This window comes from Aquarana catesbeiana, linkage group LG03 (assembly GCF_042186555.1).
Source record: "Aquarana catesbeiana isolate 2022-GZ linkage group LG03, ASM4218655v1, whole genome shotgun sequence".
Lineage (NCBI taxonomy): Eukaryota > Metazoa > Chordata > Amphibia > Anura > Ranidae > Aquarana > Aquarana catesbeiana.
Genome location: NC_133326.1, coordinates 667,465,801 through 667,491,917, shown reverse-complemented (window position 1 = coordinate 667,491,917; position 26,117 = coordinate 667,465,801). Strand labels below are relative to the sequence as shown.

The following is a 26,117-nucleotide window of genomic DNA, read 5'->3' as shown; positions in this document are numbered from 1 at the left end:
TGATGGGTTATAACCCTCCCTTGCCCAAATAGAAAAAAAAGTTTTGCAGATAGTTCTACTTCAAGGCAAAGCTTTCTTTTTCTATCTCTGAGCCACAGAGCCACCCTGGTTACCTGGACCGCTGGATGTGCAAATGGTCTCATTCAAATATCTCTGCAGGAGCTGCTCGGTTTCTTTTGTCTCTTCCATATAATTTCTGAAGTTCACCCATAACAGAACCTCGTGATCCACAACGATACTGCCATTCCTAGAAGAGGAATATCAGAAAACAGAACTATTGTTATGTCCATTGACTGTACCAGAATAATGTCGCCCCACTGCCGCCATCACCAGCCAACATTTTTCCAGCAATATTATGCCACAGTTGCCACTCTTCATTGTGAGTGGGACAGCAGATCACCCAGGGAGAACAACCAGTCCCATTAAAACATACAGTGCCTTTTATTTCATACACCTTGAAATTTTCCACATTTTGTCATGTTACAACCAAAAACGTAAATGTATTTTATTGGTGTAGCGCAGGGGTTTCACTACCAAAGTTATCCTGCTAAATAATGCATTGTTCTTAAATAAGAGATTGGCTCCCTCTAGTGTCCTTTGAATGCTATTGAGACCTATGGACAGTTTCTGTGAAGCAACTTTCACAAAGCATTGTGGGAGATGTAGTTTAATGAGGAAAGTGACTCATGTGTGAACTTGGTTCGGGAACTACTGACCCACAATGCCCAATCACAGACCCACAAGGCCAAGTTGTTGGAGGTTTCCTGCATTACAGTTATCAGCCATCAAAAGGAGCGGTGCAGTGTGACGGCACCAACTTCGGATGAGACAGAGATATCAGGGAAGGGGTGTGGAAGGAGTCTTACAGTACTTTGCAAGTACACAATTACCAGCACATCTTTATCCTAGAGTTTGTTTTTTCTACTTGTTTCCCCGGTTGGATTTACAAATACTGCAGTCTAATACCATAAGCTAGCTGAAGATTCTGAAGACAAGGAACTTTAATCACCGTTTACCTTGCATTTGGAACATTGCATTATCACCTAAGGGGAGCCTTTGAGTACAGGATATAAATATATAGCAATGTGCTTTGAGTTGTGTGTGTGTGTGCTCTGGGGTTTCAGTGGGAAAGTGCTTAATATAGCTGTTGATTAGTACTGAGTACTTGTCCCACTGTGCACCTGTTTGCATATGCTCTCCATGGTGATCCTTGAATCTACAGTTTCACATTCACATTGACTGGTATATTGCCATTTACTGTCTCTGAGTTATCACACTGTTCATTGTGTTAAACTTTCATCCCAGTAAACTTTTCAAATGGTTAATTGATAGCCTGTGTGAGTATTTATCTTTATTGCAGCTGGTGTAGTGACGGGCTCCAAGGTTATGGTAAATTTACTGTATAGTGTATCTTTGCTGTGTTTCTCTCTACTGCTGGGTCCCACATTATTATCATTATACAGGTGTGCCAGAGGGGCAGAGACTGTTCTTGGGGTTGATAGGCAGGGTGCAGGATTGAACATTCACCAGCAGCTCCTAAGGGGGTAGTGCTATATTGGGATTTTATATGACTGACCAACACAAAGTGGCACATATTGTGAAGTGGAAGGAAAATGATAAATGTTTTTCAATATTTTTTTACAAATAAATATGTGAAAAGTGTGGTGTGCATTTGTATTCAGCCCCCCTGAGTCAATACTTTGTAGAACCTCCTTTCACTGCAATTACAGCTACAAGTCTTTTTGGGGGTGTCTCGACCAGCTTTGCACATCTATCTAGACAGGGACATTTTTGCCCATTCTTCTTTGCAAAATAGTTCAAGTTCTGTCAGATTGGATGGAGAGCATCTGTGAACAGCAATTTTCAAGTCTTGCCACAGACTCTCAATTGGATTTAGGCCTGGACTTTGACTGGGCCATTCTAGCACAAAACTATGCTTTGATCTAAACCATTCCATTGTAGCTCTGCAGACATCCCAACCTGCAAAAACTCAGAGAGGTGGCAAACTCATTTCAGAGAGGTGGCGCTTCGCACCTGGAACCCATCCCCGTCTGGGGAAGGGAATGGAGGGTGGGTGGTATGTGACAGTGCACGGTGTCAGTAGATTTTTTATTTTTAATAATTGATTTATTTAAAATTTAATTTGTTTTCAATTGTTTCTCACAATGCTTTTTGGTTGGAGGCAGTGGACAGTTTTGGTAGGGCATGTGAGAGTGGTGTCAGTAGTTTATTTTATTTTTTTACACTTTTTCATTTTTTAGAATTCTTTTACAATATTTTTTTTTTATATTTTTTGGGGGGCTTTGGTGAGATGTCAGGGGTCAAAACAGGACCCTGACATCTCCCCTTTGAGACAGACAAAGGGACTGAGGACACAGATTCCCCAGTCCCTTTCTCAGCACTAAAGATGAATGAATAGGAGACAGAGGCTTCTGTTCATTCATAAACTGAGCAGAGTAAACACAGGAGAGGAGGGGAGCCGAGGGGGGCGGGCGAAAAGGACAGGAGGACCGGAAGAGAACACGGGGGCCGGAGGAGAACAGGAGGGGCGGAGAAGGACATGGAGGGGGCCGGGGGAGGAGCACACAGAACAGTCGGGGATGATCGGTGCAGTAGGAGGGACAGCTGTGATCACAGATCTCCCTGTATAGCTGTTTAGCTGACAGCCACAGGAGGGAGAGAAGGAGAAGCGTCTGTCAGCTAAAAATTGATATAAAGGAGAACGGTGTTCACAACTGTTCCCAGCCGCACCGATCATTCCCGGGACTTTGCGAGGCGCTTGCAGGAGCCACTGCAGAAAGGCGGGAGACTCCAACACCTCTCGGAAGACTTGAGATGTATGGCTCTGGCTGTATGTTTTGCAGTCGTTGTCCTGCTGGAAGGTGAACCTCCACCCCAGTCTAAAGTCTTTTTGGAGACTCTAACAGGTTTTCTTCTAAGATTACCCTGTATATGACTCCATTCATCTTCCCATTAACTCTGACCAGCTTCCCTGTCCCTGCTGAAGAAAAGCATCCCCACAACAGGATGCTGCCACCACCATGTTTCACGGTGGGGATGGTGTGCTCAGGGTGATGTGCAGTGTTAGTTTTCCACCACACATAGCGTTTTGCTTTTATCCCAAAAAGTTAAATTTTGGTCTCATCTGACCAGAGCACCTTCTTCCACATGATTGCTATGTCCCCCACATGGCTTCTCGCAAACTGCAAACGGGACTTCTTAGGGCTTTCTTTCAACAATGGCTTTCTTCTTGCCACTCTTCCATAAAGGCCAGATTTGTGGAGTGCAGGACTAATAGTTGTCCTGTGGACAGATTCTCCCACCTGAGCTGTGGATTTCTGCAGCTCCTCCAGAGTTACCATGGGCCTCTTGGCTGCTTCTCTGATTAATGCTCTCCTTGCCCGGCCTGTCAGTTTAGGTGGACGGCCATGTCTTGGTAGGTTTACAGTTATGCCATACTCTTTCCATGATTCATTGGATGATGTATTGAACAGTGCTCCATGAGATATTCAAAGCTTGGGATATTTTTTATAACCTAGCCTGACCTGTCTGATGTGTTCCTTGGCCTATATGATGCTGTTTTTTTCCCTAAGATTCTATAACAAACCTCTGAGGGCTTCACAGAACAGCTGTATTTATACTGAGATTACAGTATCTCACAAAAGTGAGTACACCCCTCACATTTTTGTAAATATTTTATTCTATCTTTTCATGTGACAACACTGAAGAAATGACACTGCTGTAAAGTAGTGAGTGTACATCTTGTATAACAGTGTAAATTTGCTGTCCCCTCAAAATAACTCAACACCCAGTCATTAATGTCTAAACCACTGGCAACAAAAGTGAGTACACCCCTAAGTGAAAATGTCCAAATTGGGCCCAATTAGCCATTTTCCCTCCCCAGTGTCATTTGACTCGTCAGTGTTACAAGGTCTCAGGTGTGAATGGGGAGCAGGTGTGTTAAATTTGGTGTTATCACTCTCACTCTCTCATACTGGTCACTGGAAGTTCAACATGGCACCTCATGGCAAAGAACTCACTGAGGATCTGAAAAAAAAGAATTGTTGCTCTACATAAAGATGGCCTAGGCTATAATAAGATTGCCAAGGCCCTGAAACTGAGCTACAGTACGTTGGCCAAGATCGTACAGTGGTTTAACAGGACAGGTTCCACTCAGAACAAGCCTTGCCACGGTTGACCAAAGAAGTTGAGTGCACATGCTCAGCATCATATCCAGAGGTTGTCTTTGGGAAATAGACGTATGAGTGCTGTCAGCAATGCTACAGTGGTTGGGGGGGGGGGGTCAGCCTGTCAGTGCTCAATACACCGCACACTGCATCAAATTGGTCTGCATGGCTGTCTTCCCACAAGGAAGCCTCTTCTACAGATGATGCACAAGAACGCCTGCAAACAGTTTGCTGAAGAACTATGTCTTGTAGTCTGATGAGTCTGATGAGACCAAGATAAACTTATTTGATTCAGATGGTGTCAGGCGTGTGTGGAGGCAACCAGGTGAGGAGTACAAAGACAAGTGTGTCTTGCCTACAGTCAAGCATGGTGGTGGGAGTGTCATGGTCTGGGGCTGCATGAGTGCTGCCGGCACTGGGGAGCTACAGTTCATTGAGGGAACCATGAATGCCAACATGTACTGTAACATACTGAAGTAGAGCATGATCCTTCCTTTCGGAGACTGGGCTGCAGGGCAGTATTGCAACACGATAACGACCCCAAACACACCTCCAAGATGACCACCACTGCCTTGCTAAAGAAGCTGAGGGTAAAGGTGATGGACTTGCTAAGCATGTCTCCAGACCTAAACCCTATTGAGCATCTGTGAGCATCCTCAAATGGAAGATGGAGGAGCGCAAGGTCTCTAACATCCACCAGCTCCGTGATGTCATCATGGATTAGTGGAAGAGGACTCCAGTGGCAACCTGTGAAGCTCTGGTGAACTCCATGCCCAAAAGTAACCCTCTAGGCAGTGCTGTAAAATAATGGTGGCCACACAAAATATTGACACTTTGGGCCCAATTTGGACATTTTCACTTAGGGGTGTACTCACTTCTGTTGCCAGCGGTTTAGACATTAATGGTTCTGTGTTGAGTTATTTTGAGGGGACAGCAAATTTACACTGTTATACAAGCTGTACACTCACTACTTTACATTGTAGCAAAGTGTCATTTCTTCAGTGTTGTCACATGAAAAGATAGAATAAGATATTTACAAAAGTGTAAAGGGTGTACTCACTTTTGTGAGATACTGTAAATTAAGCACAGGTGGACTCTATTTACTAATTAGGTGACTTCTGAAGGCAATTGGTTCCATTAGATTTTAGTTAGGGGGTATCAGAGTTAAGGGGGCTGAATACAAATACACGTCACACTTTTCACATATTTATTTGTAAAAAAAAAAAATTGAAAACCATTTATTATTTTCCTTCCACTTCACAATTATGTGCCCCTTTGTGTTGGTCTATCACATAAAATCCCAATAAAATACATTTACGTTTTTGGTTGTAACATGACAAAATGTGGAAAATTTCAAAGGGTATAAATACTTTTTCAAGTCACTGTACTGTCATTTCTGTAATCCAAAGAATATTATAGGTCTCACCTGGTTTTGATGATTTTTACATCCTTAAAATTGGAAATCTTGCGGTTATAGAAAGCTTTTATCTGGAAAAGAACATAACAGCAATACATAAGATTTGGTGATAATCAACCCCTAGTGCTGGCCACACACCCTACAATCTGACTATACAATTTCCTTAAGATTTACAGTACCAATGACTGAGGCGTGAGGCTTGCCCAAGCAATGAATTCTATTTACGTCCAATCAGTTAGACCCTAGCTGTTGGGACTGTAAATTGAAAGAAGATTGTACAATCAGATTGCAACATGTGTTGCCAGCTTTAGCTTGGATCATGTAGATCACATTTCTGTTTATCAAACAAATGGGCAACATTATATAATGACAGAAAAAGGAGAGAAGGGGCTAGAGTAGGAAACAGTGAGAGAAGAGAAAAGAGAGATAAAGGTAGGGGAGATAAAAGGAGAGAGAGGAGGGTAAGGGGGAGTAAGCCCTCATTCACACCGGCGCGACTTTGAAATTGTGCTACTTCAGCGCAATTTCAAAGCACACGTCGGTGCGATTTACACTGCCGATTTCATTGCCATGAAATCGGTAAAAAAGTAGCGCAGGAACCTTTTTTATAATCTCTGCAACATGAGTCGTGGTGATATAAATGGTTCCATTGTCGACAATAGGATGCGACTTATCTTATAGGAAGTGTCAAAGAGCACAGGGGAGAGGAGGGAAAGAGGAAGAAGAGGAGGAAGGAGAGGAGGTAAAGGCAGAGGAGGGTAGGGGGAGAGAAGGGAGAAGAGAAAAGAAAGATAAAGAGAGAGGAGATAAAAGGAGAGAAGAAGGAAGAGGATGGGAAGGTGAGATAATGGCAGAGAAGAAAAAAGGAGAGAAGATGGGAAAAAACAAGAGCACAAGAGAGATGAGGGAAACAGGAAGGAGAAAAGGTAAAGGAGACAAGGCAAAGGAGATAAAATATGAGGAGAAAGGAGATGGTGAGAAGGGTATAGGGAGGATACAGGAGGAGAGGAGAGCAAGAAGAAGAGGAGAGGAGGAAGGAGAGGAAAGGAGAGGAGGAAGAAAAGGAGAGGAAGAAGAAGAGGAGAGGAGGAAGGAGAGGAAAGGAGAGGAGAGGAAGAAGAAAAGGAGAGGAAGAAGAAGAGGAGAGGAGGAAGGAGGGGAGAGGACGAGAGAAGAGCAAGAAGAAGAGGAGAGGAAAGGAGAGGAGGAAGAAAAGGAGAGGAAGAAGAAGAGGAGGAGAGGAGGATGAAGAGGAGAGGAGGAAGAAGAGGAGGTGAGGAAAAAAAAGAGAGGAAAGGAGAGAAGAGGAGGAATGAGAAGAGAGGAGAGTAGAAAGAAGAAGAGAGGAGGAAGAAGAGGAGAGAAAGGAGAGGAGAAGAGGAAGAAGAGAAAAGAGAGATAAAAGGAGAGAAGTTGGGAGAGAAGGGAAGGGGAGATAAGGGTAAAGGAGATAAAAAGGAGAGAGAAAGGAAAACAAAGAAAAGCACATAGGAGTGTAGAGAGAGGAGGACAAACAGAATATAAGAAGGGAGAAGATCTGGTTGGGAAAAGGGAGAGAATATGAAAGGGGAAGAGAAGGGAGAAGAGAAAAAAGAGATAAAGGTAGAGGAAATAAAAGGAGAGTAGAAGGGAGAGAGAAGGAAAGGGGACATTAGAGTAGTGGGGATAAAATGGATAGAAGGAAGAAAAGAAGAGCACAGAAGAGAGGAGGGAAAGGGGGAGTACAGGAGATAAAGGAGACAAGGCAGAAAAGATAAACAAAGAAGATAAAGGGGAATATGAGGAGGGGGAGGAGGAAAATACAAAAGGGAAGGGGAGAGGAGAGGAGAGAGAAGAGGTGAAAATAAAGGAGAGGGGGAAAACATAGGTAGAGAGAGATAAAGGCATGGGAGATAAAAGGAGAGGTAAAGGAAAAGGTAATAAACAAAGAAGAGATTAGAGGATAGAAAGGGAAATAAGGGTAGGAGAGGAATGAAGGGGCAGACAATGAGAGGATGGGAGAGAGAGAGAGAGAGAGAGTGAACGAAGCAGAAGAAGGGAAAGAAGGGAAGGAAGGAGAGGAGAGAAGGGAAGGGAAAGAGAGGAGAGAAGTTGAGGAAGGAGAAGAAGGGAAAGAGAGGAAGCCGGAGCAGAAAAGACAGGAGAGAAGAGAAGGAAGGGAAAGAGGGAAAGGGTGGAGAGGAAATGACAGAGGAGAGAAGAAAAGGAAGCGGAAGAGGGGAGGGTGGAGAGGAAATGACAGAGGAGAGAAGAAAGGGTAGGGGAAGAGAGGAAGATGAACAGGTAAAGACAAGAGAGAAGAGAAGAGAGGGCAGATTAAAAGGATTGAAAGAAAGAATAGGAGAAGTGAGAAGGAAAAGAAGAAGGTAGGAGATTAGACCAGAGGAGAAGAAAGGAAAGAAGGAGAGATGATAGGAGTGAAAGGAGGATTGCTTCATTAGAAAACCTCTATGAATCTTGTGTCATGGCTGCACCATTATTTCTACTGTCCACAATCATACCTCTTCTGTGAACTGTTTTTGGAAGGTATGGTATGCCTGGGATGTTTTATCCTCCAGTTCTGATGTAAAATTCCAATTTTCCACATGAACTGTAACTGCCAGTTTGGTATTGACCTTATCTGGAGAGAGGGACAGAAAGCTGGTTTAGTGATGACCATCATGGTCTCTTTACATCGGTGTAATCCCCTCCCAGAAACAGTTTTCTAAGTGTATAGCTAACTTTACAGCTAAGTCCTGCAGCAAATAAAGAACCAACATGAGTTGTTTTACCGCACTGCCAATCATGTGTTACCGTGGGGTAATGCATTTTAACACATCTTACTGCAAGGCAAAGCATGAAGTTGGCTTTAAAGTATATGTAGACCCAATTACTAAAGCCTCATATAACACTAAACATGTTAATCTAATTTCAAACATATTTTTAATCATTTGAAATGTGCAGCTTTTACCTTGGTAACTGTTATGCCCTGTACACACGATAAGATTTTCAGATGGAAAATGTTCTATGGGAGCTTGTTGGTGGAAATTCTGACCGTGTGTAGGCTCCATCGGACATTTTCCATCGGAATTTCCATCCCACAAAATTGGAGAGCTGGTTCACAAATTTTCCGACAACTAAATCAGTTGTTGGAAATTCCAAACGCGTATACAAAATTCAAACGCACAAAGTTCCACGCATGCTCGGAATCAAGCAGAAGAGGCGCACTGGCTATTAAACTTCATTTTTCTCGGCTCGTCGTACGCGTTGTAGGTCACCGCGTTCTTGACGTTCGGAATTTCCGACAAGATTTGTGTGAAAGTGTGTATGCAAGACAAGTTTGAGCCAACATCCGTCGGAAAAAAAACATGGATTTTGTTGTCGGAAAATCCTATTGTGTGTACAGGGCATTACAGTGACAACTGTTGTGCCACCCTGTCATGTGGGCTTTTAAAGAAGAATGCAAGGGGCAATTTCGACACACATACAGTAAGTCTGATCGAAAAAATAAGCAACCTATGTTCAGATAAGCACACTGGACACTCTAATGTCACCTACAGAAAGCTTGAACATGGTGTGTGGGTGATGGTGTGCGGGTGATGGTGTGCGGGTGATGTCGTGGCTTTAGCAGTACCGTTCGTCATTTCACCATAGCACCCTCCTATGCCATGCTATGGTGGTTTATTTCAACACACATTACACAGGCATGGTCCACTGATGTCACCATCAGGAATACCACCCTTAGAAATGCCATGCAGCCATTGTGGGCGTGCATGTAAACAAGAAATGGCTGCAAAAAATCTGCACAGTAGGTGTCTCCAGCTCTGAGATGAACAAAGGATGAAAAAAAGGTCAGAACAAACAAATTTGTTTGATGATACCCAATACTTTAGCCTTTTAAAGGTTTTTCCATCATGATAACCTCTACTGTAAACCAAATGACTGTTGGTCACCATAGCATGATTCCTGTTATGGAAAAGGTATTGGGTTACAACATCTGTGACAAAATTTGGTTTATTGAAATTCTGACCAAAGTGATGGAATAATATTAGACAACAAATGCAGTTTACCTAATCTGATATCATCCTGAATGAACGTGCAATTCTTTCCATATAGGTACTTGGAACAGGGACATCTCATGCCCTCACAGGGTGCTGTGAATGGAGAACATGAGGATTAGTATAAAAAAAATGAGATTTTTCAACAACAAATTGAAGGCTTGGTCTCTTACTGATTACCTGTCAGGGGTAGAGCATCAACTTCCAATGGATTGGTGTAGCATTTTATAACCCAAGTGCACCCATAGCCTACCATCTGCTCACCTGGCCTGGTGTCACAGCTCCTACTCTTCCTGTTACCAACCTTTCACCAACTACAGGTAAGCATATCAGACTGAAGAAAGAGTTCCCCGGCAGCCTGTACTGCCCCATATCAGTCTACCAGATTTAACCCTTCGCTCCCTTCCAATATTTAACCCTTCCAATGGGTTCTGGTTGCAACCAGGCATTCCCTCACTTTTGAGGAATTCCTTCTCACTTCCTGTTTCGGCCATGGGACAGGAAGTTAGCAGAGATCTCCACAGAAGTAGCACCACCTTCTGGCACTCGGGCAACAACAGAAGTAAGGTTCACACAAATACACACTTTAACTGACACAACTTTAAACAGTGATACATCAGAAGTACCATTTATTATTATTATGGACATATCTGAAGCTACAACCATAAAACACAACATTTCTGAAACTGTAGCCACACAACCTCAAATAGCAAGATAACAGAAGGCCAGGGACCCCCACAAGTAATGTTACAAGATAACAATGTACTGATATTCAAAGAACAATGGAAATTACAGATATCTGGCCCAAAAGCTGCAGGAACATGGTTCAGCTAGGGTACACAACTATGTTACATGGCGGCCTGACCTTTCTTCTTCCAATCTCTCCCAGCCCCTCCCAAACTCAACTACTGTACTAACTCCACAAGGTATAGGCCACACAGTAAAGAAGATACAAGTCCTAGTCCTTCCATTTTCTTTTGCTTTACTGGAACATAACTGATAACACGAAGCACTGTAAGTCACATAGCAACGTCTACTGCGAAAAAAACCGGTGTCCATCTTTTATACACCTAATGGGGTATCCTCCAACAGAATCCCTGCACTCCCTAAGTGTAGTCCACTTAGGGGGAAAGTTTTCACAGTGTTCCCCATCAAAATAAGGCAAATACACAGAGCTGCTACATCTGGACATGGAAGGTCCCAAACCTTCCCACAAAGGCCCAGAACAGATAGATTGCATTCCCTGTTTGTGGCACATCACTCACTACTCCAACCAACCCTCTGACCTCCATCCAGCTTCTTATATATCCAACTCTAGAAGAAGAGGGACTACAACTCACTCAAAATAATAGGAAGAAGCAGCAAGGTGAATCTCCTTATTTCCCTACATGACACCCCTCTAAAAGTTGTTTCACTGTTCACTTTCCTAAGTCTGCTACTTTCTGCAGTAATTACAGTAACACTAGCTCTACCTGTTAGATCTTTTGTAATTGTATTTTGTTTGGCTGCTGTTGTTGCTGTAAAAGCTTCTATACCATAACTGACCGATGACTGTGTGGAGTGATTAAAAGTAGTTTCTGTCTGTGTTGTTGTATTGCTTTCTGTGGACGTCCCATGAATACCAGTAACAGGTGTCTTGGTTGTCTGACTAGTTGCTGTACTTGGTGTTGAAGTTTCTTTGGTTGTGGTTGGTTTCAAAGAACTGGATTCTGTGACTGTAGTTTTTGATATGGGCTTGCTATGAGTGATTGGTGAACCTCACCTACACTCAGTGAAGGTACTGACACTGCTGTCATGTCACTCTTTGATGTTGCTGTTTCGGTTAAAGTGTTTATTTTTGTGAAATTTGCTTCCATTATTGTCTTGTGCTATTTGTGTGGAATCATGTGTGATTCCAATATCGTCCGTCGTTATTTGATTATCGGTAAATAGTGTTCTTGTAGTATGATTTGTGGAAGGGTCTGACCCCATAGTTACCTTGCTATTTGGGGTTGTAGTACCTGTGGCTGCAGTTGCCAGCGTGCTGTCTTTTATGGTTGTAGCTTCAGATGTCTCCATTGTAATAATAAATGGTGTTTGTGATTTATCACTCTTTGATGTTGTTGTTTCGTTTAAAATGTTAATTATTTTTGTGAATGTTACTTCTGTTGTTGCCTGAGTGCCACTGACTGGTGTTATTTCTGTGGAACCAAATGTGGTTCCAGTATGTTCCATCATTATTTGACTATCAGTAAATTGTGATCTTGTAGTATGACTTCTGGGGGTTTCTGATGGTGTTGTTACCTTGGTATTTGAGGATGTAGTACCTGTGGCTGCAGTTGTGGACACGTTGTCTTTTATGGTTGTAGCTTAAGATGTCTCCATAGTCATAATAAATGGTGTTTTTGATGTATCACTCTTTGATGTTTTTGCTTCAATTAAAGTGTTAATTTTTGTGAATGTTACTTCTGTTGCTGCCTGAGTGCCACTGGCTAGTGTTATTTCTGTGGAACCAAATGTGGTTCCTGTATGTTCCATCGTTCTTCGGCTATCGGTAAATTGTGATCTTGTAGTATGACTTCTGGGGGTCTCTGATGGTGTTGTTACCTTAGTATTTGAGGTTGTACTATCTTTGGCTGCAGTTGAAAATGTGCTGTCTTTTATGGTTGTAGCTTCAGATGTCGCTACAGTATTATTAAATGGTGTATGTGATCTATCACTCTTTGATGTTCATTCCTCAGTTCAAGTGCTAATTTTTGTGAATGTTAATTCTGTTGTTGCCTGAGTGCCACTGCCTGGTGTTATTTCTGTGGAACCAAATGTGGTTCTAGTAGGTTTCAACGTTCTTTGGCTATCAGTAAATTGTGATCTTGTAGTATGACTTCTGGGGGTCTCTGATGGTGCTGTTACCTTGGTATTTGAGGTTGTAGTTCCTGGGGCTGCAGTTGTGGACATGCTGTCTTTTATGGTTGTAGCTTCAGATGTCTCCATAGTCATAATAAATGGTGTTTGTGATGTATCACTCTATGATGTTCTTGCTTCAGTTAAAGTATTAATTTTTGTGAATGTTACTTCTGTTGTTGCCTGAGTGCCACTGCCTGGCAGTGGCAACTGGTGCTCAAAATTTTTGGGGGTGTAAAAAAATTTGGAAAAAAAAATAATTAATTGCAGCCACTGTGCCCATCAAACGCTGCCACTGTGCCCATCAAACACTGCCACTGTGCCCATCACACACTGCCACTGTGCCCTCAAATGCTGCCACTGTGCCCTCAAATGCTGCCACTGTGCCCTCAAACGCTGCCACTGTGCCCATCAAATGCAGCCACTGTGCCCTGAAATGCTGCCACTGTGCCATCAATTGCAGCCACTGTGCCCATCAAGCGCTGCCACTGTGCCATCACATGCTGCCACTGTGGCCAATAAACGCTGCCACTGTGCCATTAAACGCTGCCACTGTGCTCTCAAATGCTGCCACTGTGCCCTCAAATGCTGCCACTGTGCAATCATTAGCAGCCACTGTGCCCATCAAACGCTGCCACTGTGCCAAACAATGCTGCCACTGTGCCCATTGAAAGCTGCCACTGTGCCATCAAACGCTGCCAGTGTGCCCATCATATGCTGCCAGTGTGCCCATCAAATGCTTCCAGTCTGCCCATCAAATGCTGCCAGTGTGCCCATCATATGCTGCCACTGTGCCCATCATATGCTACCAGTGTGCCCATCAAATGCTGCCAGTCTGCCCATCATATGCTGCCAGTGTGCCCATCAAATGCTGCCAGAGTGCCCATAAAATGCTGCCAGTCTGCCTATCATATGCTGCCAGTGTGCCCATCATATGCTGCCAGTGTGCCCATCATATGCTGCCAGTGTGACCATCAAATGTTGCCAGTCTGCCCATCATATGCTGCCAGTGTGCCCATCAAATGCTGCCAGTGTGCCCATCATAAGCTGCCAGTGTGCCCACCAAATGCTGCCAGTGTGCCCATCATACGCTGCCAGTCTGCCCATCATACACTGCCAGTGTGCCCATCAAATGCTGCCAGTGTGCCCATCATATGCTGCCAGTGTGCCCATCATATGCTGCCAGTCTGCCTATCATATGCTGCCAGTGTGTCCACCATATGCTGCCAGTGTGCCCATCAAATGCTGCCAGTTTGCTCATCAAATGGTGCCAGTCTGCCCATCATATGCTGCCAGTGTTCCCACCAAATGCTGCCAGTCTGCCCATCAAATACTGCTAGTGTGCCCAATCCCCCCCCCCCCCCCCGCAGATGGATCCCAGGACACCCCACTCCCACCCCCCCCCCCCGGTCACACGCCCCCGCGGATGGATCGCGGGACACCCCGTGCAGGAGGAGTGTCCTCTTCTCCGGCGTCTACGCTCCTCTTTTCAGCTTGCTCCGCTCTGTCCTACATCCGCCAAAGCGCTGAGCATCCACTAGGAATGCCTGGCGCTTTGGCCAATCAGGAAACAGGTCTCACTGACCTGCCTCCAGATTGGTGGGGAGGCAATGCGGTGTGAAAATAGCGAATATTCATTCGCTATGGTCACACAATTTGGTGGGATCAGGGCACACTCTCTGCACCCCAAGCCAACCCTTTTTTAAAGCCTATTAGAGCCTCTGGCTCTAATCAGGTGCATCAAAATATACACCCCCTCCCGCCCCCGCTATAGGAATCCATGCGTCCGGCGTCCTGAAAGGGGCTGGGCCCATGGATAGGGAGGCGGCAGCAGGGATAGGAGAGGCGGCGCCCGTGCAGCCACAATGCACGGACCGCAACTGCTACCTGGTGTTATTTCTGTGGAACCAAATGTGGTTTCTGTATGTTCCATCGTTCTTCGGGTATCAGTTAATTGTGATCTTGTAGTATCACTTTTGGGGGTCTCTGATGGTGTTGTTGCCTTGCTATTTGAGGTTGTAGTACCTGTGGCTGCAGTTGTGGACGTGCTGTCTTTTATGGTTGTAGCTTCAGATGTCTCCATAGTCATATTAAATGGTGTTTGTGATGTATCACTCTTTGATGTTCTTGATTCAGTTAAAGTGCTAATTGTTGTGAATGTTACTTCTGTTGTTGTCTGAGTGCCACTGACCGGTGTTATTTCTGTGGAACCAAATGTGGTTCCTGTATATTCCATCGTTCTTCGGCTATCAGTAAATTGTGATCTTGTAGTATGACTTGTGGGGGTCTCTGATGGTGTTGTTACCTTGGTATTTGAGGTTGTAGTACCTTTGGCTGCAGTTGAAAATGTGCTGTCTTTTATGGTTGTAGCTTCAGATGTCTCCATAGTCATAATAAATGGTGTTTGCGATGTATCACTCTTTGATGTTTTTGCTTCAGTTAATGTGTTAATTTTTGTGAATGTTACTTCTGTTGTTGCCTGAGTGTCACTGCTTGGTGTTACTTTTGTGGAACCAAATGTGGTTGCTGTATGTTCTGTTGTTCTTTGACTATCAGTAAATTGTAATCCTGTAGCATGACTTGCAGAGGTCCCTGACCCTGGTGTTGCTTTGCTATTTGAGGTTGTACTACCTGTGGCTGCAGTTCCAGGCGTGCTGTCTCTTATGGTTGTAGCTTCAGATGTTTTCACAAGATTATTTAATGGTGTTTCTGATGTATCACTCTTTGACGTTGTTGTTTCAGTTAAAGTATTTATTTTTGTGAACGTTACTTCCGTTGTTGACTGAGTGTCAAAGACTGGTGTTACTCCTGTGGAACCAATTGTGGTTGCTGTATCTTCTGGCCTTCGACTATCAGTAAATTGACTTGTGGGGGTCTCTGAACCTGTTGTTGCCTTGCTCTTTGAGGTTGTACTACCTGTGGCTGTAGTTTCACGCGTGTTGTCTTTTATGGTTGTAGCTTTGGATGACTGCATAGTATTATTAAAAGTGTGCATTGTTTTGTCTGTTGTTGACTGAGTGCCACTGACTGGTGTTATTTGTGTGGAACCCAATGCGATTCCTGTATTTTCAGTTGTTTCTGTCACAATTGATCTATCAGTCTCCAAAGTTGTTCTCAATGAGTTGATTGTTGGGTCTACAGTTTCACCTGTTGCCGTACTATCAGTAGATGTTGGCTCTTTCGTACCAGTGACAGTTTCTTCTGACATTGTCGGTGTGTGACTGACTTGTGTTATATTGGTTGTAAAACTGAAAGGTGAAAATTCAGTTGTTGGTTGGCTGTTGGTTGTTGAGTCACAGTCTGTAGGTTCCTCAGTTATTGGCTCACAATCATTTGTAGTGTCCTGTCTGGTTGTAGAACAGCCTGTCACTACATAGATTATTTCACACTCTGGAGGTTCTATGCATTCGGGTATATCCTCGCAGACAATGCTTCCTGTTCGAATTTCCGAATAATGGTACATTGTTCCTAAAATGACAATCAGTGATATTTGTTACTAAGAAAAATATTGACTTTCAAGAAAAGTTACACTCAAATATAAACTGAAATACTTTTCTTTCCTGGAGAAAATGCTGCCCCAGTTTCCCTGCAGTGCTGGTTAATAGGTATATAAAAGGGTGGTTCTACCTCCACCCTAATCCCCATTCTCTCCTGCTCTTTATCAGCCACTTGTTTCCTAATATAAATGTTGCTGTCAACAAATAAGGGAGAAACAGGGGTCAAGACTGGGAGGAACCAGGACTGTGATGGTCTTTGCCCCTTTATGCAATTATAGGATCGTAATGACAAATGTAGCCCTACCCCTGAAGGAGCCACTTAGTAATTTGGGTTCTTTGTTCTGTGCCTCAACTCCAAGAACAACCTCAGCCCCTCTGACATACCTGGCTGAATGAAAGTTACTACAAGCACTTGTAAGTACACAAATATTATAGATACCTGTAACTTGGCCGTGGATTAGCACCAGGAAATAGACGCAATGGGGCTTATTTTCCAAAGCTGGGGAGTGCAAAATCAGGCTCACTTCTGCATAGAAACCAACCAGCTTCCAGGTTTCATTGCCAAAGCTTAATTGAACAAGCGGAATTTAGAAGCTGATTGATTTGTGTGCAGAAGTGAGCCTGATTTTGCACTCTCCAGCTTTAGTAAATAAACCCCAATTTAGTGGTAAATGAACTCAATGTATTGGTATAAGTTAGAATAAATGGTGGTTTGAGCATAAATGAACACCAAAGGTAGGTTCATCTGCAGTCCGCTAGACAATATAATCATTATGCCAAGTTAACTTAGAATAAAGTTCAGTACCACTAGACTGGGGTTAACTCATGAATCATCAAAGTCAACAATAAACAGTGCATATAAGCATTAACTGCAATGTGAATAATAATACTATAATTAGTCTAGAGTGCAGTCTAGGAGAATGGTTAGGATATGTGCAATGTACCCTGAGAGGTACCTCTTAGCATAATCAATAGGAGAAGGATTATTTTTAGCAGCTGTAAAGGGACTGTCTTTAGTCCTAACTCTTCAGATGGCTAATGTTGGGGCCTAGTTGTACTGTTGGTGTACATGAGAATAGGCCCAGTCAAACCTGCAGACAGCAATAAGGCTACTAGGTGTCTGTATGGTCAGTTCCTAAAGCCAGTCTCTCTAGAAGCTGATAGTAAATCCTCACAGCAGCAGCTCACCAGTCCCAGCAATATTGCAGCTCACCATCCAGTCACACAGCAATAAGTCTACTCTCTGTCCTGCACCCAGGTGACTCTGTCTGTCAGTACCCTTGAACTCAGTGCTCCCAATCCTGCTCAGGCATGTCAATATGCAGCAGTCATGGTGCACAGAGGAAAGCGATGTGCACTCTCCAGTCTCCCTCATGGCAAGAGGCAGCTGTGTCCTGTACAGCTTGAGAAAATGTGGCTTTTCTCCCCTCTACTTGTCAATCTCCCTCTGGGAAATGCAGTTCAAAGGCTCTCAATTACAGTAGATTCTCTCTCCTCTGGACCACAGTTCCCACAGTGCAGCGATGCCTGACTCAGTTTATTAAACTCTATCAAACTCTCCCTGCTCAGCAGTTCCCTCCTCTTGCTTATACACTGTAGCGGTTAACCAGTTCAGAACAAAAGTGTAGCAGATAGAGAGAGCAGTTACAACCAGTGTTTCTCTCACTCTCCATTCTTAGGCAACCACCTGGCTACACATGGGAAGAGGAAGGTGTGCAAAGCTTATGACCTCAGAGCTGTGTAGTCAGAGGAGCTGAAACCAAGGCGCCATAGAGAATCCCCAGTCCTGTTTTGTGTTTGCACAGCAGCTGGGAGACCTTCTGGAAAAGCCACAAGACTCATAGTTTTGCAGGCATTCATGTACTATTTTCAACTTTCAATTTTAGAGTGTTTGCATGTGTGATTTATTTATGCATGCAAGATAGGGACCTTAAATTTTAAGCTTCTTGAGGGCAGGCAGGGACTTGTGTGAATGTAAAGTATGTAAAGCTCTGTGTAAATTGTCCATGCTATATAAGAGTTCTTGCACACAATACTGATGCATGAATGCACAGTGGGCGGCACAGTGGTGTAGTGGGTAGCACTCTCGCCTAGCAGTAAAAAGGGTCACTGGTTCAAATCCCAACCATGACACTACCTGCCTGGAGTTTGCATGTTCTCCCTGTGCCTGCGTGGGTTTCCTCCGGGTACTCCGGTTTCCTCCCACACTCCAAAGACATGCTGGTAGGTTAATTGGCTTCTGTCCAAAATTGGCCCTAGTATATGAATGTGAGTTGGGGACCTTGGATTGCGGGCTCCTTGAGGGTAGGGACCGATGTCAGTGTGCGATGTATATGTGGAGCGCTGCATAAATTGATGGCACTATATGGGTACCCTAAATAAAAATAGGGATAATTGTAGGGACGCACCCACACTCACTCAGGTTGAACTGGATGGACTGGTGTCTTTATTTAACCTTACTAACTATGTAACTATGTAACTATGTAACTATGCTGGATCTTCTTGTCAGAGAGCTCCTGCCCAAAAAACATAAATATACTGTAGTTCCTATAGTGTGCACGTTTACACCCATATACAGTATGCACATATACGGACTTATGCGTTTAAAAATTCTTCTAGCTCTCACAATGCTAAATAATATAGGAGAGTTGAGATTTATGGACATATTTGCGCCCATTCGTGTTTATTTGTGGGTACACAAGTAAAATACTGACCAGTGACGTAGTGAAGTTTTTATTTTTATTTTTTTTACTGATCTAAACATGATGCTAGTTTATTAATATTGAAAGCAAAAGCTATATATGCAGATCAGTAAAAGAAAATGCTTAAATGGCTACAAACGTGGTATTTTTGGCATCTATTCGAAAGATCGCTAAATGCCTAAAATAAATAATAGTAACATTGACCGGTTGCTGACCATCCTATAGCAGTTTTAACGATACAGGGCGGCAGCTGTGCGCTGGATCACATATATATATATATATATATATATATATATATATATATATATATATATAGTCAGTTCCATAAATATTGGGACATCAACACAATTCTAATCATTTTGGCTCTATACACCACCACAATGGATTTGAAATGAAACAAACAAGATGTGCTTTAACTGCAGACTATCAGCTTTAATTTGAGGGTATTTACATCCAAATCAGGTGAACGGTGTAGGAATTACAATAGTTTGTATATGTGCCTCCCACTTTTTAAGGGACCAAAAGTAATGGGACAATTGGCTGCTCAGCTGTTCCATGGCCAGGTGTGTGTAATTCCCTCATTATCCCATTTACAAGGAGCAGATAAAAGGTTCAGAGTTCATTTCAAGTGTGCTATTTGCATTTGGAATCTGTTGCTGTCAACTCTCAATATGAGATCCAAAGAGCTGTCACTATCAGTGAAGCAAGCCATCATTAGGCTGAAAAAACAAAACAAACACATCAGAGAGATAGCAAAAACATTAGGTGTGGCCAAATCAGGTGTTTGGAACATCCTTAAAAAGAAAGAACGCACCGGTGAGCTCAGCAACACCAAAAGACCCAGAAGACCACGGAAAACAACTGTGGAGGATGACCAAAGAATTCTTTCCCTGGTGAAGAAAACACCCTTTACAACAGTTGGCCAGATCAAGAACACTCTCCAGGAGGTAGGTGTATGTGTGTCAAAGTCAACAATCAAGAGATGACTTCACCAGAGTGAATACAGAGGGTTCACCACAAGATGTAAACCATTGGTGAGCCTCAAAAACAGGAAGACCAGATTAGAGTTTGCCAAACAACATCTAAAAAAGCCTTCACAGTTCTGGAACAACATCCTATGGACAGATGAGACCAAGATCGACTTGTACCAGAGTGATGGGAAGAAAAGAGTATGGAGAAGGAAAGGAACTGCTTATGATCCAAAGCATACCACCTCATCAGTGAAGCATGGTGGTGGTAGTGTAATGGCGTGGGCATGTATGGCTGCCAATGGAACTGGTTCTCTTGTATTTATTGATGATGTGACTGCTGACAAAAGCAGCAGGATGAATTCTGAAGTGTTTTGGGCAATATTATCTGCTTATATTCAGCAAAATGCTTCAGAACTCATTGGACAGCGCTTCACAGTGCAGATGGACAATGACACGAAGCATACTGCAAAAGCAACCAAAGAGTTTTTTAAGGTAAAGAAGTGGAATGTTATGCAATGGCCAAGACAATCACCTGACCTGAATCCGATTGAGCATGCATTTCACTTGCTGAAGACAAAACTGAAGGGAAAATGCCCCAAGAACAAGCAGGAACTGAAGACAGTTGTAGTAGAGGCTTGGCAGAGCATCACCAGGGATGAAACCCAGCGTCTGGTGATGTCTATGCATTCCAGACTTCAGGCTGTAATTGACTGCAAAGGATTTGCAACCAAGTATTAAAAAGTTAAAGTTTGATGGATGATTGTTAATCTGTCCCATTACTTTTGGTTCCTTAAAAAGTGGTAGGCACATATACAAACTGTTGTAATTCCTACACCATTCACCTGATTTGGATGTAAATACCCTCAAAAATTAAAGCTGAAAGTCTGCAGTTAAGGCACATCTTGTTCGTTTCATTTCAAATCCATTGTGGTGGTGTATAGAGCCGAAAAGATTAGAATTGTGTCGATGTCCCAATGTTTATGGACCTGACTGTATTTATATACATAAATGTGATCCCGCACTTCTGGGTAGGGGGTGCAAATGCACAATGCCAGCGGCTCACACACAGCAGGAACTGATCAGTGGGTACCGCAGACTCGGTGTCCGCTGGCACCCGCTGATCATCAGCCAGAGTGACAGAACTGCAATCTGCCTATGTAAACAAGGCTGATTGCCATTCTGTCAGGAGGGAAGGCATGATTTATGTGTCTCTGCAAAGCAGGAACATGGATCCATGCCTTTCCCTAGTAAAAGCACCTCCCACGGGTGCCGGTGGTCATCGGTCGCTGATTGGCAAGGAGAAAGACAGAACAGAGCTCTGCCTATCAGCAAGCATGTGCTGGATTTTGTTTCCCTGAAAAGCAGGGAATAAAATCCAGCTCATCCCTTAGCAAAAGCACCACATAGTAAACACCAAAACACAGGTTAGGCACCCATTTAACCCTTTGATCGCCCCTGATGTTAACCCCTTTCCAGCTAGTGGTATTAGTACAGTGACAGCGCATATTTTTTGCACTGATCACTGTATTAATGTCAATGGTCCCCAAAAAAGCGTCAGTTAATGTCCAAATGTCTGCCCCAATATCGCAGTCCTGCTGTAAGTCGCTGATCGCCGCCATTACTAGTAAAAGATAATTAAATAAATAAAAATATCCCATAGTTTGTAGACTCTAGATTTTTTTTTTGCTTACCAAAAATATGTAGCAGAATACATTTTGCTGCTGGTTTCCAAAAAAGTGTCAAAAATGTCAGTTAGGTGTCCGATCTATCTACTGCAGTGTCGCAGTCCCACTAAAAATCACTAATCGTTGCCATTACTAGTAAAAAAAAATAATAATAAAAATGCCATACATCTATCCCCTACTATGTAGATGCGATAACTTTTGCGCAAACCAATTAATGTACACTTATTGGGTTTTTTTTTTACCAAAAATATGTAGCAGAATACAAATTGGTCTAAATTGGTGAAGAATTTTGATTTTTTTCAATTTTTTTATTGGATATGTTTTTTATAGGCAAAAAGTAAAAAATGTTTGTTTTTTTCAAAAATGTTGTTTTTTTTTTTGTTTAGAGCACAAAAAATAAAAAATGCAGAGGTGATCAAATACCACCAAAAGAAAGCTCAATTTGTGGGAAAAAAAAGACATACATTTTATTTGGATACAGTGTTGCACAACTGTCAGTTAAAGTAACGCAGTGCCGTATAGTAAAGAATGGTCTGGTCACAAAGGGGGGGGGGGGGTGTTAAATTTTCTGAAGATTAAGCAGTAATAGCTATAATCTAAAGGCATACAAAACCAAAGATTGTGAGCTCAGTGTGTAAACCTAGAGAGCATTCAAGGTCAAATTAATAACATAGACAACACAAAAAAAAAAAACACAACCTATAATGTGTGGCTCTACCCAAGAATTACTACACTATACTACAATGTCAGTGCCATGAAAGAAGGAACCTATCATTTGTAATTACATTGATAACATGTAACATTTTATTACATCAATTAAAACTTTAAAATTACAACAGGGAGCTAAACATAGAGCGTGATCAACAATTAGAACAATACAGTATATGTATTGTATATTGTATGTAGCAAGAACCATTGATACCCCTCTACCAACCAGTATGACGTTTAAGGGGTGGATAAACCTTAGAAATATAGCAAGCATAGATTGTATGCCCATTCCAAATTGAGGCTGCATTTGTTCCGCATTCTTAGATCCATGTCATCTCAATATATAACCATACATGCTACAGGGATTTCCACGTAATGTATACTCCTTGATTACCATGCAATGCATACCTCCTATAAGCTTTGTCCACAGATTCCTAGTCTAGAGTTATTTTAGTATATACCGTCTGCAGGCTTTAAATTAACAGACAATAACCACACAGAATTTCTATTTATAAAAGGCTTTTTAACATTAACTAACAGTAAATAAACCACGCATATGAGACTTGCGTTAGCGTTAAAGGTTAAAGCGTGGCTTGGCAAATATTTCATATATTTTCTTTATTAGGTGATAGCGAAAAATGAAATTCAGAAAAAAATAAGTATGAAATACTGCCTATGAATATTATGTATTCTCATTTTTAGCCAGCAGTTGGAGCTGTAGGCTTCTTTTCATGTTTCCATTCCATCCTTATCCACTTTGCTAAAAAAAAAAAAAAAAAGTTACAGAGCTCAGTAGCTCAAGCTGTCATTCATGCACTCTAGTGAATAAGGAAAAGGAGTGCCCTGTCTAGCTTCCTCCTTGTCTACTAAGATGCCATTCAGAGTTTGAATCAGAGAAAGAGCCAGCGGATGGAGCTCATCAGCCAGTAGTTGGAGCTGTAGGCTTCTTTTCACGTAAGCATTTATATCCTTATCTGCTTTGCTGAAAGAAAAACTGTTCTTTACAGACCTCAGTAGCTCAAGCTGACATTTATGCAATTAAATGAATGAGTCAAAGAAATGCTTCCTCAACCTTGTCTGCTAAGATAGCATGCAGAGTTTGACTCGGATAAAGAACTAGCGGGTGAAGCTCATTTTCAGCCAGCAGTTTGAGCTGTAGGCTTCTTTTCACATGTTTGCATTTCTATCCTTATATGCTTTGCTGGGAAAAAAAACATTCTACACAGAGATCACCAGCTCAAGCTGACATTTACGCAACTAAATGAATGAATCAAAGGAGTGCTTCCTCACCCTTCCTTACTTGGTAAAATGGCATGCATATTCTGAATCAGAGAAAGATCCAGCAGTTGGAGCTCATCAGCCAGCAGTTAGAGCTGTGGGCTTCTTTTTACATTTGCATATCTATCCTTATTTGCTTTGCTGGAGAAAAAAAATCCTTTACAGAGCTCAGTAGCTCAAGCTGACGTGTATGCACTCGAGTGAATGAGTCAAAGAAGTGCCCTAAGTAGTTTCCTCCTGCTTCTAGACTGTTAGGGTGGCATGAAGAGTTTGAATCAGAGCAATATCAAGCAGTTGAAGCTCATCAGCCAACAGCTGGAGCTGTGGGCTTCTTTTAACATGTTTGCGTTTCTATCCTTATCTGCTTTGCTGGAAAAAAATGTTCTTTACAGAGCTCAGTAGCTCAAGCTGAGGTGCATGCACTTGAGTGAATCAGTCAAAGAAGTGCCCTTCTGCTTCTAGTCTGCTAGGATGGCATGAAGAGTTTGAATCAGAGCAATATCCAGCAGTTGAAGCTCATCGGCCAGCAGTTGGAGCTGTGTGCTTTTTTTAACATGTTTGCATTTCTATCCTTATCTGCTTTGCTAAAAAAAAACTGTTCTTTGCAGAGCTCAGTAGCTTGAGCGGACATGTTTGCACTCAAGTGTATGAGTCAAAGAAGTGCGTGCCCCATCCAGCTTCCTCCACCACCTTGTCTGCTCAGATGGCATGCCAAGTTGTAATCATGGAAAGAAAGAGAGTGGTCTAAAACCAAACAGCTTCTTCAGTGTATTGCTCTGTTGATAACCCCTGGTGCTCTGGGAATCCTGTAAAACACAACACAGTGCCCCTTTTGGACTGAAAGCGCAAGCAACGATTCCCAGTTGCTGTTTGCTAAACTATAATATCTCCCCTCTCCTCATCTCTACAATTTATGGAGAAATTGTTGTCTAGTTTGAGGGGGAGGGGCTGATGAAAGAGAAAACCCAGGAAGAGTGCACAGGACTGCTCTAAAATTCTGGATCAACTTCTGTTTTTTTGTGCTATTTAACAAACCAAAAAATAGCAAGTAAGAGAAGTTCATTGTTAGAGTATACATGTACTTAAAGCGGAGGTTTGCTGAAAAAAAAATATTAAAAGCCAGCAGCTACAAATACTGCAGCTGATGACTTTTAATATATGGACACTTACCTGTCCAGGGTGCCCGCGGTGTCGGCAGCGTCCTTCGGCTCTAGGCTGCTGCCGCCGCCATCCTCGGTAAGGGAATAAGGAAATATTAAAAGTATCAAAAAATGTCAGTTAGGTGTCCAATCTGTCTGCCGCAATGTCGCAGTCCCGCTAAAAATCACTGATCACCACCATTACTAGTAAAAAATAAATAAATAATAAAAATGCCATAAATCTATCTCCTATTTTGTAGACACTATAACTTTTGCGCAAACCAATCAATATACGCTTATTGGGTTTTTTTTACCAAAAATATGTAGCAGAATACATATTGGCCTAAATTGATGAAGAAATTTGATTTTTAAAAACGTTTTTTTTTTTATATATGTTTTATAGCAGAAAATAAAAAATATGTTTTTTTTTCACAATTGACGGTCTTTTGTTTTTATCTCAAACCTTCTGGGAGTGAAGTGGTTAAAGGAGTTGAAGGCAGAAGGTTTTTTTTTATCTTAATGCATTCTATGCATTAAGATAAAAAACCATGTGTGTAGCAGCCCCAGCACCCCCTAATACTTACCGGAGCCCCATCTCTGTCCAGCGATTTCCACGAGTCCCTCGAACATCCAGGACTTTCCTACTGATTGGCTGACATACAGCAGCGGTGCCATTGACTCCAGTGGCTGTCAATCAAAGTCAGTTAGCCAATCAGGAGAGAGAGAGGGGACGGGGCTGAACGGCAGCTCCGTGTCTGAATAGACACAGGGAGCTGTGAATCGGCTCGGGTGCCCCCATAGCAAGCTGCTTGCTGTGGGGGCGCTCGACAGGAGGGAGAGGCCAGGAGCAGCGAAGAGGGACTCAGGAAGAGGAGGATTGGAGCCGCTCTGTGCAAATCCACTACACAGAACAGGTAAGTATAACATGTTTGTTTTGTTTTTTGTTTTAAAAACGAGACTTTACAATCACTTTAAAGCGGGGGTCCACCCACACCGGCAAAAAAAAAAAATATTAAAAGCCAGCAGCGACAAATACTGCAGCTGCTGACTTTTAATACATGGCCACTTACCTGTCCCAGGGTCCAGCGATGTCGGCAAGCGACTCCGAGAACCCGCTCGGTTCTCGGCAGCTGCCGCCGCCATCCTAGGTGAGGGAATCAGGAAGTGAAGCGTTGCGGCTTCACTTCCTGGTCCCCTACTGCGCATGCGCGAGTCGCGCTGCGCATCGTAAGTGGTCCCCGCTCTCTCCTGGGAGCTGTGTGTTTCCCAGGAGACAGCGCGAAGGGACGGGAAGAGGCATAGACTCCCATGGGAGTCTATGCCGGAAGTGGGTGCAAATACCTGTCTTAGACAGGTATCTGCACCCCCCTCCCCCCTGAAAGGTGCCAAATGTGACACCGGAGGGGGGGAGGGTTCCGAAAAGCGGAAGTTCCATTTTTGTGTGGAACTCCGCTTTAAGGACCTTGTTGAGCTACTTCCTGTTGTACAACAGTGACAACGCTCTGTTCTTGTCTCCTAGCTGTGTTCCCGCGTTGTCACCCTGTTACATGGACTTCTGGTGGAGAGTACAACACACATTACACAGGCATGAACCACCATTGTCCCCATCTGAAGAC

General features: G+C 42.9%; 1 protein-coding gene across 1 annotated transcript in view; it reads right to left on the bottom strand.

Moving 5' to 3' along the window:
• Window positions 1–26,117, bottom strand: part of LOC141134077 (uncharacterized) — an 87,824-nt gene that overhangs the window by 24,473 nt on the left and 37,234 nt on the right. The window contains exons 3-7 of the mRNA XM_073623664.1: window positions 14,547–15,989; window positions 9,654–9,737; window positions 8,106–8,224; window positions 5,614–5,675; window positions 114–247 (exon numbers count right to left, since the gene is read on the bottom strand). Of these exons, the coding sequence (XP_073479765.1) occupies window positions 114–247; window positions 5,614–5,675; window positions 8,106–8,224; window positions 9,654–9,737; window positions 14,547–15,989 (1,842 nt within the window). The remainder of the gene's footprint in view (window positions 1–113; window positions 248–5,613; window positions 5,676–8,105; window positions 8,225–9,653; window positions 9,738–14,546; window positions 15,990–26,117) is intronic.